Genomic DNA, 15,294 nt, shown 5'->3' with positions numbered 1-15,294 from the left:
ATGCAGCAATACAAGCCCAAAGCATGATACTACCACCACCATGTTTCACAGTCAGTATAAGGTCCTTATGCTGGAATACAGGATTTTATTTCCTTTTCCCTTCTCATTTTAAAACAAAGTTTTATTTTGGTCTTATTCCTCTACAGATTATTTTTCCAACAGTCCTCTGTCTTGTCCACATGATCTTTAACAAACTACATGGGCAGCAATGTTCTTTTTGGAGAGTAGTAGCTTTCTCCTTGCAGCTCTGCCTTGCACTACGAGGTTGTTCAGTGTTCACCTGATGGCAGACTCGCAAACATTAACATTAGCCAAAGTAAAAGAGACCTTTAGTTGATTAGATGTTACTCTGGGTTCCTTTCTGACCCAACAGACTGTTATGTGTCATGCTTTTGGAGTGATCTTTGTCGGTTGAACACTGCTGGGATGTACCAGTGGTCTTAAATGTCCTCCATTTGTATAGAATCTGTCTGATTATAGATTTTTGGAGTCCAAACTCTTGAGAGGATTTTATAACCTTTTCCAGCCCGATGAGCAACAATACGTCTTTTTCAGATATCTTTATTGTTATTATAACGATCCCCTTCCACAACCATGCCGTGAACATCAGACTTTGTCCTGTTTTATTTAAAGAACAGAACTATATCACTCACAGCGACCTGCTCGTCATCCCATTGGCTGAAATCAGATTGACTCTAATTTGACCTTCAAATTAAGTAATAATCCTAAAGGTTCACATACATTTGCCTCTAAAAGAGAAATAATATTGAAACATTTTCCTGAATAAAAAAATGACCAACTATAATATATTTGTCTGATTTTGTTTGATTGGGTTCACTTTTGTCTGCTTTTGGGACCTGTTTGAAAATCTGATGTTTTGGATCATATTTATACAGAAATATAGAAATTTCTGAAGGGTTCACAAACTTTTAAGTGACCGTGTGTTTGTGTTGTGATGTATATCTAATGTTACTTATTATATTTGTTTTTCACTCTTTAAGGACGAGTATTCAACGGCTCAGGGAAACCCATCGACCGCGGCCCAGTGGTTCTGGCTGAGGACTACCTGGACATCATGGGTAGGACAAATTTTCACTTCTCTTACTTTATCCGTCTCTCACACAGGAAAGAGTAACACTCCTGCCATTATGAGGTGTTGCTGTGCAGGAGAAGGAACATTTGTGAACACAAATAGGAGACAAATTAAAGGGAAAACGGTGGCTCTGTTATGCATGTGTTTATTTTACTGCTGTGCATTAGCTCCACTTGGCTTTTATATGGAGGCATCACTGAGAGTCGATAAAGTTCTTCTGACTGATCTTTTTTGTCCTTCCAATGTTGACCGAGGAATGTCGGAGTAACTGTGTCTGTATGAAAGCCGTGGAGCTTCCCTAAAATTCTACCATGCGTTACATTTAATATAAAGTGCAAGAGGCTTGTATGATGTTGGTGAATGTGAGGCTATTGAGGAAGCTGTACAGTGTCATACAAGACAAACTCTAAACATGAATGGTTTTCATATTATTATTAGTTATGTCCTAACTGTCCCTGCTTGTAACCTCTGACCTTTCTAAGGCCAACCCATCAACCCTCAGTGCCGTATCTATCCAGAAGAGATGATCCAGACAGGCATCTCTGCTATCGATGGCATGAACAGCATCGCCAGAGGACAGAAGATCCCCATCTTTTCTGCTGCTGGTCTTCCTCATAATGAGGTGTGTATGAGACTATGAGGTGTGCACAAGAGTGTCTGCGCGTGCGAGAGTGTCTGTCTGTGTGTGTGTGTGTGTGCGAGTGTCTGTCTGTCTGTCTGTCTGTCTGTGCGTGCGAGAGTGTCTGTCTGTGTGTGTGTGTGTGTGCGCGAGTGTCTGTCTGTCTGTCTGTCTGTCTGTCTGTGCGTGCGAGAGTGTCTGTCTGTGTGTGTGTGTGTGCGAGTGTCTGTCTGTCTGTCTGTCTGTCTGTGCGTGCGAGAGTGTCTGTCTGTGTGTGTGTGTGTGTGCGAGTGTCTGTCTGTCTGTCTGTCTGTCTGTGCGTGCGAGAGTGTCTGTCTGTGTGTGTGTGTGTGTGTGCGAGTGTCTGTCTGTCTGTCTGTCTGTCTGTCTGTGCGTGCGAGAGTGTCTGTCTGTGTGTGTGTGCGAGTGTCTGTCTGTCTGTCTGTCTGTCTGTCTGTGCGTGCGAGAGTGTCTGTCTGTCTGTGTGTCTGCGAGAGTGTCTGTCTGTGTGTGTGTGCGAGAGTGTCTGTCTGTGCGTGCGAGAGTGTCTGTCTGTCTGTGTGTCTGCGAGAGTGTCTGTCTGTCTGTCTGTGCGTGCGAGAGTGTCTGTCTGTCTGTGCGTGCGAGAGTGTCTGTCTGTCTGTGCGTGCGAGAGTGTCTGTCTGTGCGTGCGAGAGTGTCTGTCTGTCTGTGTGTCTGCGAGAGTGTCTGTCTGTCTGTCTGTGCGTGCGAGAGTGTCTGTCTGTCTGTGCGTGCGAGAGTGTCTGTCTGTCTGTGCGTGCGAGAGTGTCTGTCTGTCTGTGCGTGCGAGAGTGTCTGTCTGTCTGTCTGTGCGTGCGAGAGTGTCTGTCTGTCTGTGTGTCTGCGAGAGTGTCTGTCTGTCTGTCTGTGTGTCTGCGAGAGTGTCTGTCTGTCTGTCTGTGTGTCTGCGAGAGTGTCTGTCTGTCTGTCTGTGTGTCTGCGAGAGTGTCTGTCTGTCTGTCTGTGTGTCTGCGAGAGTGTCTGTCTGTCTGTCTGTGTGTCTGCGAGAGTGTCTGTGTGTCTGCGAGAGTGTCTGTCTGTCTGTCTGTGTGTCTGCGAGAGTGTCTGTCTGTCTGTCTGTGTGTCTGCGAGAGTGTCTGTCTGTCTGTCTGTGTGTCTGCGAGAGTGTCTGTCTGTCTGTCTGTGTGTCTGCGAGAGTGTCTGTCTGTCTGTGTGTCTGCGAGAGTGTCTGTCTGTCTGTGTGTCTGCGAGAGTGTCTGTCTGTCTGTGTGTCTGCGAGAGTGTCTGTCTGTCTGTGTGTCTGCGAGAGTGTCTGTCTGTCTGTGTGTCTGCGAGAGTGTCTGTGTGTCTGCGAGAGTGTCTGTCTGTCTGTGTGTCTGCGAGAGTGTCTGTGTGTCTGCGAGAGTGTCTGTGTGTCTGCGAGAGTGTCTGTCTGTCTGTGTGTCTGCGAGAGTGTCTGTCTGTCTGTGTGTCTGCGAGAGTGTCTGTCTGTCTGTCTGTCTGTCTGTCTGTGTGCGAGTGTGTCTGTCTGCCTGTGTGTCTGCGAGAGTGTCTGTCTGCCTGTGTGTCTGCGAGAGTGTCTGTCTGCCTGTGTGTCTGCGAGAGTGTCTGTCTGTCTGTGTGTCTGCGAGAGTGTCTGTCTGTCTGTGTGTCTGCGAGAGTGTCTGTCTGTCTGTCTGTCTGTGTGCGAGAGTGTCTGTCTGTCTGTCTGTCTGTGTGCGAGAGTGTCTGTCTGCCTGTGTGTCTGCGAGAGTGTCTGTCTGCCTGTGTGTCTGCGAGAGTGTCTGTCTGCCTGTGTGTCTGCGAGAGTGTCTGTCTGCCTGTGTGTCTGCGAGAGTGTCTGTCTGCCTGTGTGTCTGCGAGAGTGTCTGTCTGCCTGTGTGTCTGCGAGAGTGTCTGTCTGTCTGTGTGTCTGCGAGAGTGTCTGTCTGTCTGTCTGTGTGTCTGCGAGAGTGTCTGTCTGTCTGTCTGTGTGTCTGCGAGAGTGTCTGTCTGTCTGTCTGTGTGTCTGCGAGAGTGTCTGTCTGCCTGTGTGTCTGCGAGAGTGTCTGTCTGTCTGTGTGTCTGCGAGAGTGTCTGTCTGTCTGTCTGTGTGTCTGCGAGAGTGTCTGTCTGTCTGTCTGTGTGTCTGCGAGAGTGTCTGTCTGTCTGTCTGTGTGTCTGCGAGAGTGTCTGTCTGTCTGTGTGTCTGCGAGAGTGTCTGTCTGTCTGTCTGTGTGTCTGCGAGAGTGTCTGTCTGTCTGTGTGTCTGCGAGAGTGTCTGTCTGTCTGTGTGTCTGCGAGAGTGTCTGTGTGTCTGCGAGAGTGTCTGTCTGTCTGTGTGTCTGCGAGAGTGTCTGTGTGTCTGCGAGAGTGTCTGTGTGTCTGCGAGAGTGTCTGTGTGTCTGCGAGAGTGTCTGTGTGTCTGCGAGAGTGTCTGTCTGTCTGTGTGTCTGCGAGAGTGTCTGTCTGTCTGTGTGTCTGCGAGAGTGTCTGTCTGTCTGTCTGTCTGCCTGTGTGTCTGCGAGAGTGTCTGTCTGTCTGTGCGTGCGAGAGTGTCTGTCTGTCTGTCTGTCTGTGTGCGAGAGTGTCTGTCTGCCTGTGTGTCTGCGAGAGTGTCTGTCTGCCTGTGTGTCTGCGAGAGTGTCTGTCTGCCTGTGTGTCTGCGAGAGTGTCTGTCTGTCTGTGTGTCTGCGAGAGTGTCTGTCTGTCTGTGTGTCTGCGAGAGTGTCTGTCTGTCTGTCTGTCTGTGTGCGAGAGTGTCTGTCTGTCTGTCTGTCTGTGTGCGAGAGTGTCTGTCTGTCTGTCTGTCTGTGTGCGAGAGTGTCTGTCTGCCTGTGTGTCTGCGAGAGTGTCTGTCTGCCTGTGTGTCTGCGAGAGTGTCTGTCTGCCTGTGTGTCTGCGAGAGTGTCTGTCTGCCTGTGTGTCTGCGAGAGTGTCTGTCTGCCTGTGTGTCTGCGAGAGTGTCTGTCTGCCTGTGTGTCTGCGAGAGTGTCTGTCTGTCTGTGTGTGTGTCTGCGAGAGTGTCTGTCTGTCTGTGTGTGTGTCTGCGAGAGTGTCTGTCTGTCTGTCTGTGTGTCTGCGAGAGTGTCTGTCTGTCTGTCTGTGTGTCTGCGAGAGTGTCTGTCTGTCTGTGTGTCTGCGAGAGTGTCTGTCTGTCTGTGTGTCTGCGAGAGTGTCTGTCTGTCTGTGTGTGTGTGTGTGAGAGTGTCTGTCTGTCTGTGTCTGCGAGAGTGTCTGTCTGTCTGTCTGTGTGTGTGAGAGTGTCTGTCTGTCTGTCTGTCTGTGCGTGCGAGAGTGTCTGTCTGTCTGTGCGTGCGAGAGTGTCTGTCTGTCTGTGCGTGCGTGCGTATGACGGTGGCTGTCTGTCTGTCTGTGTGTTTGCCTGCGAGATTGTCTGTCTGTCTGTCTGTCTGTCTGTGTGTGCGTGCGTGTGTGTGTGACGGTGTCTGTCTGTCTGTCTGTCTGTCTGTCTGTGCGTGCGTGCGTATGACGGTGGCTGTGTGTGTGCGTGCGTGCGTATGACTGTGGCTGTGTGTGTGCGTGCGTGCGAGAGTGTCTATCTGGTGCGCTCTCTATGTGCCTGCCTGTATCTGGCTCTGTGAGGACACTTGAGTTCTTCTACACCAACCTCAACACACCAAGTCCTCCTGCAGCTCACTTGGTGCACATGGACATTGTCACGCTGGACCTACGTATGCAGCCTCTGTAGTTTGGAGAAGAAGCACGGTTTAGATGTGATGCTCCGGTGTCCATAAACCATAGCAGTCAGATGTTATGCAGTCAGTCTGAGTGTGAGACGTTACATAAAAACCGACAGTCCTCCTCAACAAACGTAGATATTCACTTTCTCCAAATCCTTCTAGATTATTCTTCGCCTTGTGTCTCAGGTCTAACATCTGTAACCCGGTCTCCATGAACGGAAGCAGGAGCGGAAGGTGCAAATTGATGAAATTTAGGTTGTTTGCAGATTACCTTAACCAGACGATAAGATTATTTCTTCCCATATCTTGGAGCGAAATTGCCGAGCTCAACAAGGAAATGGGTTTATAGTTGCAGGCTGTGCTGTTTATCACATGGATAATAATGGTGCAGCTATTTGGCCACAGGAAATGTGTCTACATGTGCCAAATCTAACCTGCTGCTCTTTATTTCATCCCACTGCTGTGCAGAAGGTACTGATGTGTGCACGTACGTGTGTGTGTGTGTGTGTGTGTGTTATAAGAAAGACAGCACCCCATGATTGCTGTTATTAAGCAGGTGAGCTTTAATTGTTTTCTCCCCGTGGTGCTGCTGCTCTTCAGAACCAGAGTGGGTCAGGGGGACAATTTCACATACACACCATGACATTTCTGCAGCATGTCAGCAGGAGTCGTGGCACTTTAGAAGTATACAAAGAAACCCAGAGACGTGATGTTAAAGAGAGTGCAGATGTACGAGGCTAATAAACAGAACAGCCTTTATTAACCAATGGCTTTCAAATCAAGCGTTCCCGGTCGGGCGTTAATTATCCGGGAATCGACTTTGATCGCTAGTACCGGGCACGGCAGACCGCTTTTTTTGTTTTACTTGTGTACAAATGATTTAATTTGACATTTTTATTCATTCTTGTCATGTGATGAAGTTGCGTTTAATATCACGTTGCCGTCGCCCAGGTCTGCAAAGAGGTTCGAGAGACGAGGGACAGGCCAAACGAGTCGGTCCTGCTCTAATTTGGCACTATAACAACATGATCATCAGTGACTTGATGACACAAGATGTGTTTCTCACTTGTGGTCCCTAAGGAAAAATGTTCGCATGCAAGTAAAGACTATTAATATTAGAGAATATTTAATACACAAGGCACATCTAGTAGAAAACAGTAATTTAAGGGACTCGCTGATTTTTACCGATGCAAATGTATGCTGACCGTCAGTTTCTGCAGTTATCCAATCAGCCAATCATGGGGCTGTAGCTCCAGGCATACAATCATGCAGATACGGGTCAAGAGCTTGAGGAAAAGCGTGATTGCCGTGACTTTAACCGTGGCATGGCTGTCGGTGCCGGATTTAAGTTGGTGCTGGTTTAAGTACTTTAGAAACTGCTGATCTTCTTTACACACACACACACACACACACACACACGCACACACAGGGTGTTGCCCCAAAGTTTACACAGACTGGTGCGAGAAACAAAAACCATCCCGGAGATACGGCTTCCACCGGCCGAAGCGTCGTAGGAAATCTTTTACTGCGAAAAGGAAATAAAGTCTCACGTTGTTCCGTTTGCCTTCAGATCGCCGCTCAGATCTGTCGCCAGGCTGGTTTGGTGCAGAAGTCAAAAGATGTGATGGATTACAGCGCGGAAAACTTCGCCATCGTCTTTGCTGCTATGGGTGTGAGTTAAACCTCTTTTTGTTTTGGTCTACATCCTAATCAAACATTGTGTTTTCCAGATTCACAAATTATAAGGGATGCGATAAATGCATAGCTTCTCGATGCGCCCTGATTTTTCTTCATTTTTAAGTTCTGTACACAGCCAAAAAAAAAATAATAATGAAATAACTGTTTGTAATGAATTTGTACACGGATACAAACATAATTTCTTTACCTGTTTTAGCAGGTATACCTTCTTTACCTGTATCTCCTCAAACGTATGATTTTATTTTTACAAATCTTTTCTTTAGAGTCTTTTAATGTTGTCATTTAAGGGACTAATACACGATTATCGAACGCTCGGGTTTCATATAAAGAAAGTTCTTTTTTTTTTTTTTTTTTTGCTCGACTTTAGTGTAGCTTTAAGGCGTTACTCGTGTCTAGACACAGAGGGGGAAAAAAAAACTGTGTGTGTCCAGCCTTGTGACTTTAATCCTCCCATTAACCCTCCCTTAACCTCCCACACCCCCACCTCTAAGCATGTGTTACTGTCGCCTCATTGGGCACGGTCTGTCCTCTCAGAGAGGCATTAGCCAGGTCAGGTGTCCCGTTCACCGGCACATTGAGGTGTGAAGGGCTTCCATTAACCTGAGCGAGTAATGTCACTGACCTGGGTTCTGCTGCTGCTTTGTGTGTTTGTGCTTAATGCCTTCTGCATTCAGCGCGTGTAACACTACACCCTGATTTCACGCTCAGGCCGGCCAAAGTGTTAAACCCGTTTCAGAAAGGTGCTTTTTATTTCCCCCTTCAGCAGGAAATTACCTTGTGCAGGGGTTTATTTGAATGGTGCCAGGGGTTTAGGTTATCGGTCGTGCTGAAAAGGGGTGGAAATCCGAGCATTCTTAAAAAGCAGGATATTAGAGACGTGGCAAACGGTGTACCGCTGTTGTTTCTAAGTTGCGTGATCGAATCGAAATCTCTTTCAGGTCAACATGGAGACGGCTCGTTTTTTCAAGTCGGATTTCGAGGAGAACGGATCCATGGACAACGTCTGCTTGTTCCTGAATCTGGCCAACGACCCGACGTGAGCCGATCGAGACTCTTTGAGCTCGAGTTTTTGTTTAGTGAAATATTCCGCATGAAAAAGCTTACTTTCTCTGCACATCTGCACTAGAGTTGTACTAAAGGCTTCCCTAAAATATATTACAAGGAATTATGCTGCATAGAAATGAGTTTCTTACTCTAACGTTGAACACGTTTGTCCTCGCTTCAGGATTGAGCGCATCATCACCCCGAGACTGGCTTTGACCTCAGCTGAGTATCTGGCCTATCAGTGTGAGAAGCACGTGCTGGTCATCCTGACAGACATGAGCTCGTACGCTGAGGCTCTGAGAGAGGTGAGAGACACGACACTACAGCTGAGCAGACCAACAGATTTCATCTCATATTAGAAGTTGGACGTGGTGGAAAAGTGAATATACTGAGACATAATGACACTTTACATTGTGTGTTACAGTTTCTCTCAGAGAGAGATTGTGTGTGTAAAACGCTGCGAGAGTGTGTGTGTGTGTGAGACGCTGCGAGAGTGTGTGTGTGTGTGAGACGCTGCGAGAGTGTGTGTGTGTGTGAGACGCTGCGAGAGTGTGTGTGTGTGTGTGAGACGCTGCGAGAGTGTGTGTGTGTGTGAGACGCTGCGAGAGTGTGTGTGTGTGTGTGAGACGCTGCGAGAGTGTGTGTGTGTGTGAGACGCTGCGAGAGTGTGTGTGTGTGTGAGACGCTGCGAGAGTGTGTGTGTGTGTGAGACGCTGCGAGAGTGCGTGTGTGTGTGAGACGCTGCGAGAGTGCGTGTGTGTGTGAGACGCTGCGAGAGTGCGTGTGTGTGTGAGACGCTGCGAGAGTGCGTGTGTGTGTGAGACGCTGCGAGAGTGCGTGTGTGTGTGAGACGCTGCGAGAGTGCGCGGGAGACGCTGCGAGAGTGCGCGGGAGACGCTGCGAGAGTGCGCGGGAGACGCTGCGAGAGTGCGCGGGAGACGCTGCGAGAGTGCGCGGGAGACGCTGCGAGAGTGCGCGGGAGACGCTGCGAGAGTGCGCGGGAGACGCTGCGAGAGTGCGCGGGAGACGCTGCGAGAGTGCGCGGGAGACGCTGCGAGTTAAATGCTAAACCTGTTGACATAGCATGTATATAGCATGACTTATTGACCAAGATCTTTTTTTCTTTTTCTTTTTGAATTATGAATTCCAAACTAGCCGCTAAACAGAAATGAACTGAAACACTGCTTTTATTCCTGTCAGGGTTTCTGACCTTGCAATTGCTCTGACTAAAGGCTTCAGTCCTCTTCATAAGCGGTCGATAGAAAGTAAAGTATGCAAAGACCTGAACTCAGCCACTTCTGACTAATGTTTAATACTCAAAGATCTTACATTTAAAAATGACACGGCTGCTTGTATAACGTAACGAAAGGTAACGTCAAGTGCGAAAGGGCTCTCTCTATTTAATGCCTCAGAAACCTTCTTCTACGCTCATTACAACCTGGAGAAACCTGCTAAAGTTCTCCAGATCTTTTTGATGGACACCTGATTCAGCCATTTAGCTCTCTGATGTATTCTAACCACAATACTCTCAGGAACTGCTCATTTCATTCAGCCGCCTTTCTCATCACATTGTCTCTGAAACCATTTATTCCCCAGAGGCACGGGCTATAAATGAACACGGCTAGGTTTATTAACACACTCCGTTGTGGGGTGACGTGATGCCACCTGACACGAAGCTGAGGTTTCTTTTCCACCATTTTCTTTTGAACAATACAAAACAAATAAATTATTTATTTATTTATTTATTAAATTAAATTTTTTTTTTAATAGATTTACCAATTTTTTTTCCTTTAGAATAAAAGCCTTTATTTTGTCACACATACATTACAGCACAGTGAAATTCATTCTTCACACATCCCAACTTTGGAGGTTGGGGTCAGAGTGCAGGGTCAGCCATGATACAGCCCCCCCGGAGCAGACAGGGTTAAGGGCCTTGCTCAAGGGCCCAACATTAGCAATACAACCAACGACAACTCAGAGCCTTAACTGCTTGAGCCACCAATGTGAAGGTCACTGTACTGAGAAGCTGGCTAAAGAAAAGTCATGGAAACTTCCTATCCGTTACAGGGCGCCTGTACGCCGGAGACTCGTTCTGTAAACGTTTAATAAAGTTTTCGCCTTACATCTGTAAGCGGAAACACAAACATTAGAGCGCGTGGCTATAAAACTGCTGTAAACCCTACAGAACTGTGGTGGAAAATGAATCCGATTTGTTCATTCAACACTGGTGTTAAATCAGTTATATTTAAATGTATAATCTGATGTATTATTTAGAAGGCAGCTGAAGGGCCACTTTCTTCTTATTTTGGACCTAGCAGCTAATAGGTCCTTTCCTTAAAAGTCTTTACCAATAGATATAAGTATATATATATACACGTATGTCTGGCAAAGCTGGCATGTGTAATACGTCCGAACATTTTCAGATGCGCGTATTACAACAGTAACCACAAGGTAAACAGGATTAAGCTTATTGTATTAGCATGTTGTACATACGCCGATGGTGGATATCGGATTGCACCGTGAGCGAGGAGATCACGTCTAACTTGTAACGAATCCTCCCTGCCTGACTCCCGGCGCGGTGAGAAGTGTGGTCTAGGGTTTCCTCTAAGCCTTTAAACTCGAGGGCTTATAATGGAGGGATTCCAAAAACAACCATCTGCCACTCCATAAACATGCCCTCTCACATTTAGCCCCGGACGCACATGCCTCTTAGAACGCTTAAGAGCCGTGGCAATGAGGAACAATCAGCGGTCTAAACAGACCGCAGTAATTTCCTAGTGGAAGTGGAAACGCACGAACAGCCGTTAACCAGAGTTTAGTGCATAGACACACGAGACGGAGAGAAGAAAGAAATAAAAGATTCCTTCTATCGTATAAAGGTTAAAACCTTTTTTCGGCCCCATGGAGAAATACCTTAATGCAATTATCAGTTGATGTTCACTGAAAAAGTGTTTTGAATAGAGGTTTTTTCTTCGCTCTAGGCCTTGCATGGCATTCTCTTTTAGGCCGGTTATAATCGTTTTGTAGCCCATCACTTTTTCACATTTCACTGTGCCAAATACACAATACACATTCCAAATAGTTGAGTTGCACATAAAAGCACAGCCTCCTGATAGCGTTCATCGGTAACCTTGGAAGACGTTAGCCCCGCCATCACAGCCTGTACTGAGGACACGCACTGGCCTGGGTATGTCTTTAACCGCTCGGAAAAACGATGTAACATTTTGTAAACTCGAAGGTCGAGACTTCAGTGGAGGACGCAATCTTTGAACCTCTAAGAAGAAAATACGTTTATTTATTTATTTTATTCTTGTTCGATGTGAAGGACTTTGCAGAAATTGACTTAAGGCGTGAAATGATGGCGTCCAGATATCCGTCACCCGGCTGAAGGCGTCGCTCCCTGCCTGTCACGTACCTCCACTCTTCAGAGGACGAGGGTTTATTACGTTTACTTAAACGGTGACATTTTATTTCAGTTGCGTGTCAAATTAAAAACAGTCAAAGGCAAGGGTACCGTAATCGCTTTCGGAAAGAACGAAGAGGCAACTTTTTCTTAACAGCTGCTCACACACCTAAACCCTGCACAGTGTGCCAGAGCTTCTGTGAAAGGGTAAAGAAATGTTTTTCTCCCATCACCATGCTTCATACAGGCTGACAAGTAAAGAAGAATTAGAAAAGCTCTAACGTCATTAACGTCTGTAAGATCTTGCCTCTTTATCTGAATGAGGAATAATACAACTAACACAATGAGAGTTACATATTTGTCTCAAAGTTTAATATACAGTTAAAAAATGACTAACACTAGGTGTTCAGAGCTGCTGTTTTGATTTCTCTTCTCAACTCTGTCCATGTCCATGTCCTCCAAGTCCGAGGCCATGGTTCTCAGCCGGAAAAGGGTGGCTTGCCACCTTCAGGTTGGTGGAGAGCTCCTGCCTCAAGTGGAGGAATTTAAGTATCTTGGGGTCTTGGAGTGGGAGATCGACAGGCGGATCGGTGTATCTTCTGCAGTGATGCGGTCGATATACCGGTCTGTTGTGGTTAAGAAAGAGCTGAGCCGTAATGCGAAGCTCTCTATTTACCAGTCGATCTACGTTCCTACCCTCACCTATGGTCATGACCGAAAGGACAAGATCCCGGATACAGGCGGCCAAAATGAGTTTCCTCCGCAGGGTGGCTGGGCGCTCCCTTAGAGATAGTGTGAGGAGCTCGGTCACTCGGGAGGAGCCAACTGAGGTGGCTAAGGCATCTGTTTCGGATGCCTCCTGGACGCCTCCGTGAGGAGGCGTTCTGGGCATGTCCAACCGGGAGGAGGCCCCGGGGAAGACCTAGGGCACGCTGGAGGAACTTTGTCTCTCAGCTGGCCTGGGAACGCCTCGGTATTCCCCCGGAAGAGCTGGAGGAAGTGTCTGGGGAGAGGGAAGTCTGGGCATCCCTGCTTAGTCTGCTACCCCCGTGACCCAGCCCCGGATAAGCGGTAGAAGATGGATGGATGAACTCTGTCCATTCTCTTTTGACGTCTCTCCTTAACACTGTGTCCACTACTGCTGTTTCCTTTCAATCCGTCTGATCTTAACAATAACTGATGCTGTTGACTTGCGCTCACTTACACACACTTTTGGATTAATAAGGAAGTGAGCCATCACTTCTTGTGTTGAAACACCTGATTTATTAATAAAGACAAAAAGTAACCTAGCGATAGAAAACGCAGCTGATCTTTTCAGCCAACCCTGTAGAACACCGTGTGCAGTGAGCTGCTCAGACGTCTTTTTGAAAAGGGGGGGAAAAAAAATCCTTGTAATATCTAATGAGTTTGAAGGCTGCAGTCAGGTCTTAAAGAACTTGCTGTTAAGTAAGATCATTGGCTGCATGAATCATTTAGCGCTCAAAGGGAGCCAGACCATTCATAAAGGCTAATCATGGTGTATTATTTAAGTTTACTGAATAGAAAAATAAGTTAAACGTTAATGCCACTGGAGGTATTTGAGTGGTTATAGACCAAAACATCCCAGCACGTGAAGTACAAGCTCTATTGATGGCTGACTTTCGCAAAGGTTCGTGCCATCACACAGTAGCTGAAGGTCACGCTTTCACACAGACATTTAAAATCGTCTGGAATGTGTATTAAGTCGTCCATTAAGTGAAATGCAAACATATTCTCTAGCACCCCAAGACTCATTTAACATAATAGAGCGAACAGCCAACTCCTCATACCCAACCTTTTTTAAAATATTACTTGAATCTAAATACCCCCCCCCTTTTTTGTAGCATGTGCATGTATATGATGCCTTGTTGTTGTCGTCTGTGTATGAGCATAAAAGGTAACATTGCGTATTTCACAATTAGCAATTAGCCTGCACAATCAGTCCTCATAATTAACCCTTACAATGCACAATTGTGTGTAGGTGTCTGCCGCTCGTGAGGAGGTGCCAGGCCGTCGCGGTTTCCCTGGTTACATGTACACCGATCTGGCTACGATCTACGAGCGAGCCGGCAGAGTGGAAGGCAGAAACGGATCAATCACACAGATCCCCATCCTCACCATGCCTAATGATGGTACACACTCAAAAACACAAACACACTTCTCACCATAACCATTCCTACTGAAACACGCACATCCACACGAAACGTGCCCAAAGTGTGCCATATGTTGCCATGTTCATTGATAAATTGTACACACAAACCCAAACACACCCCTACATTCAAGAGGCCTAATGATTGAACCACACACTTCCAGACTAACATTGCCCAGTGTGTAATCATCACCATTCCTAATAACAGCACCACACACACACACTCACACTCCACAGCACATTCAACTGGCCAATCAGTAATCAAACGTACTGCAATAAAGGCAAAATTACCCCCGGGCTTCAACTTTAGCTTCACCACAGGTGTTGCCGAAGCCGCACGTGCTCCCAACAGAGCAGTTTGTGAGCGAGGTGATGTTTCTCTATCGATTCTCCACTCACAAAAAGAGAGAGATGAGCGTTCCCCATTTCTTTGGTTACTATAGAAACATCCTTGTAAAAGATCAGCATGTGTTTCTGAATGGGCGTCCCCCCATTACAGCCATATTAGAAAACCTCTCTGTCTCTATTATATGTCCCTCTGTCATACCACAAAAAAAAAAAAACATCACGGCCTTTTAGCGTAGATGGCTCCTACAAGAATGGCCGGTCGCTAAAATGGTTATTATGGTCTTGTAAACGTTGCATCTCTCCTGCTCTCTGAACCAATAACTGGTGACAACGGTTGTATGGCATGCCACCATGTGCACTGAAGCTCTGAGCTGTTGTCCTAGTACGTGCATATGAATCCAGTCAGATCTACCGGCTATGCTTTCGAGCTCATCGGCTTATTATTGTCTGTCCGTCTGTAGATATCACTCATCCCATCCCTGATCTGACTGGATACATTACAGAAGGTCAGGTCTATGTGGACCGGCAGCTGCACAACAGACAGGTGAGATTCCTCATGGAAATACACACACACACACACACACACACACACACACACACACACACAGACTCCTGCTCAGACCTCGTGTACACATCCATCTCAGGTGATCTGATGATTGTGGACAGGACTAATCTCCAGTCCTACTTCTTTATTTCTTTTCCTTCTTCCATTATAACGTACTTTCTTCCTTTATGCCCTTTATATATATAGATATATATACATACACACACACATATATGTATGTGTGTATTTATATATATATATATATATATATATATATATATATATATATATATATATATATATATATATATATATATATATATATATATATATATATACACACAGAGAGATGGGGGACTCGAGTCATATGACTTGATTCGAGTCAGACTTAAGTTCCAAATTTGAGACTTGAGACTTGCTTGACAAATATTAAAAAAAAGACTCGACTTGACTTTGACTTGACATTCATGACTTGAGACTTGACTCGGACTTGAGTTAAATGACAGATGGGGGAGTGACTTGACTCGAGTCAGACTTAAGTCACAAATTAGATATTGTTGCTATAGAAATGCTAGCATATAAGAACAATCGCCTTAATAGAAACCTGTGATTTGAATTAATGCTAGAACTGTTCGTGCTCCTGTTATAACAAATTAACTAACACCTTCTGACCAATCAGAATCCAAATGTAATACTGATTCTTCTGCACAGTT

General features: G+C 46.2%; 1 protein-coding gene across 1 annotated transcript in view; it reads left to right on the top strand.

The window, feature by feature from the left end:
- The window catches only part of atp6v1ba (ATPase, H+ transporting, lysosomal, V1 subunit B, member a), a 57,744-nt gene that overhangs the window by 35,625 nt on the left and 6,825 nt on the right, over positions 1–15,294 (top strand). Inside the window, exons 5-11 of the mRNA XM_027142965.2 lie at positions 1,002–1,079; positions 1,576–1,715; positions 6,948–7,049; positions 8,014–8,111; positions 8,301–8,424; positions 13,522–13,672; positions 14,499–14,581. Coding sequence (XP_026998766.1) covers positions 1,002–1,079; positions 1,576–1,715; positions 6,948–7,049; positions 8,014–8,111; positions 8,301–8,424; positions 13,522–13,672; positions 14,499–14,581 — 776 coding nt within the window. The remainder of the gene's footprint in view (positions 1–1,001; positions 1,080–1,575; positions 1,716–6,947; positions 7,050–8,013; positions 8,112–8,300; positions 8,425–13,521; positions 13,673–14,498; positions 14,582–15,294) is intronic.

The sequence above is a fragment of the Tachysurus fulvidraco genome, chromosome 12, assembly GCF_022655615.1.
Source record: "Tachysurus fulvidraco isolate hzauxx_2018 chromosome 12, HZAU_PFXX_2.0, whole genome shotgun sequence".
Lineage (NCBI taxonomy): Eukaryota > Metazoa > Chordata > Actinopteri > Siluriformes > Bagridae > Tachysurus > Tachysurus fulvidraco.
Note: the sequence above shows the minus strand (reverse complement) of the source record. Positions and strands in the feature narration are given on the sequence as shown.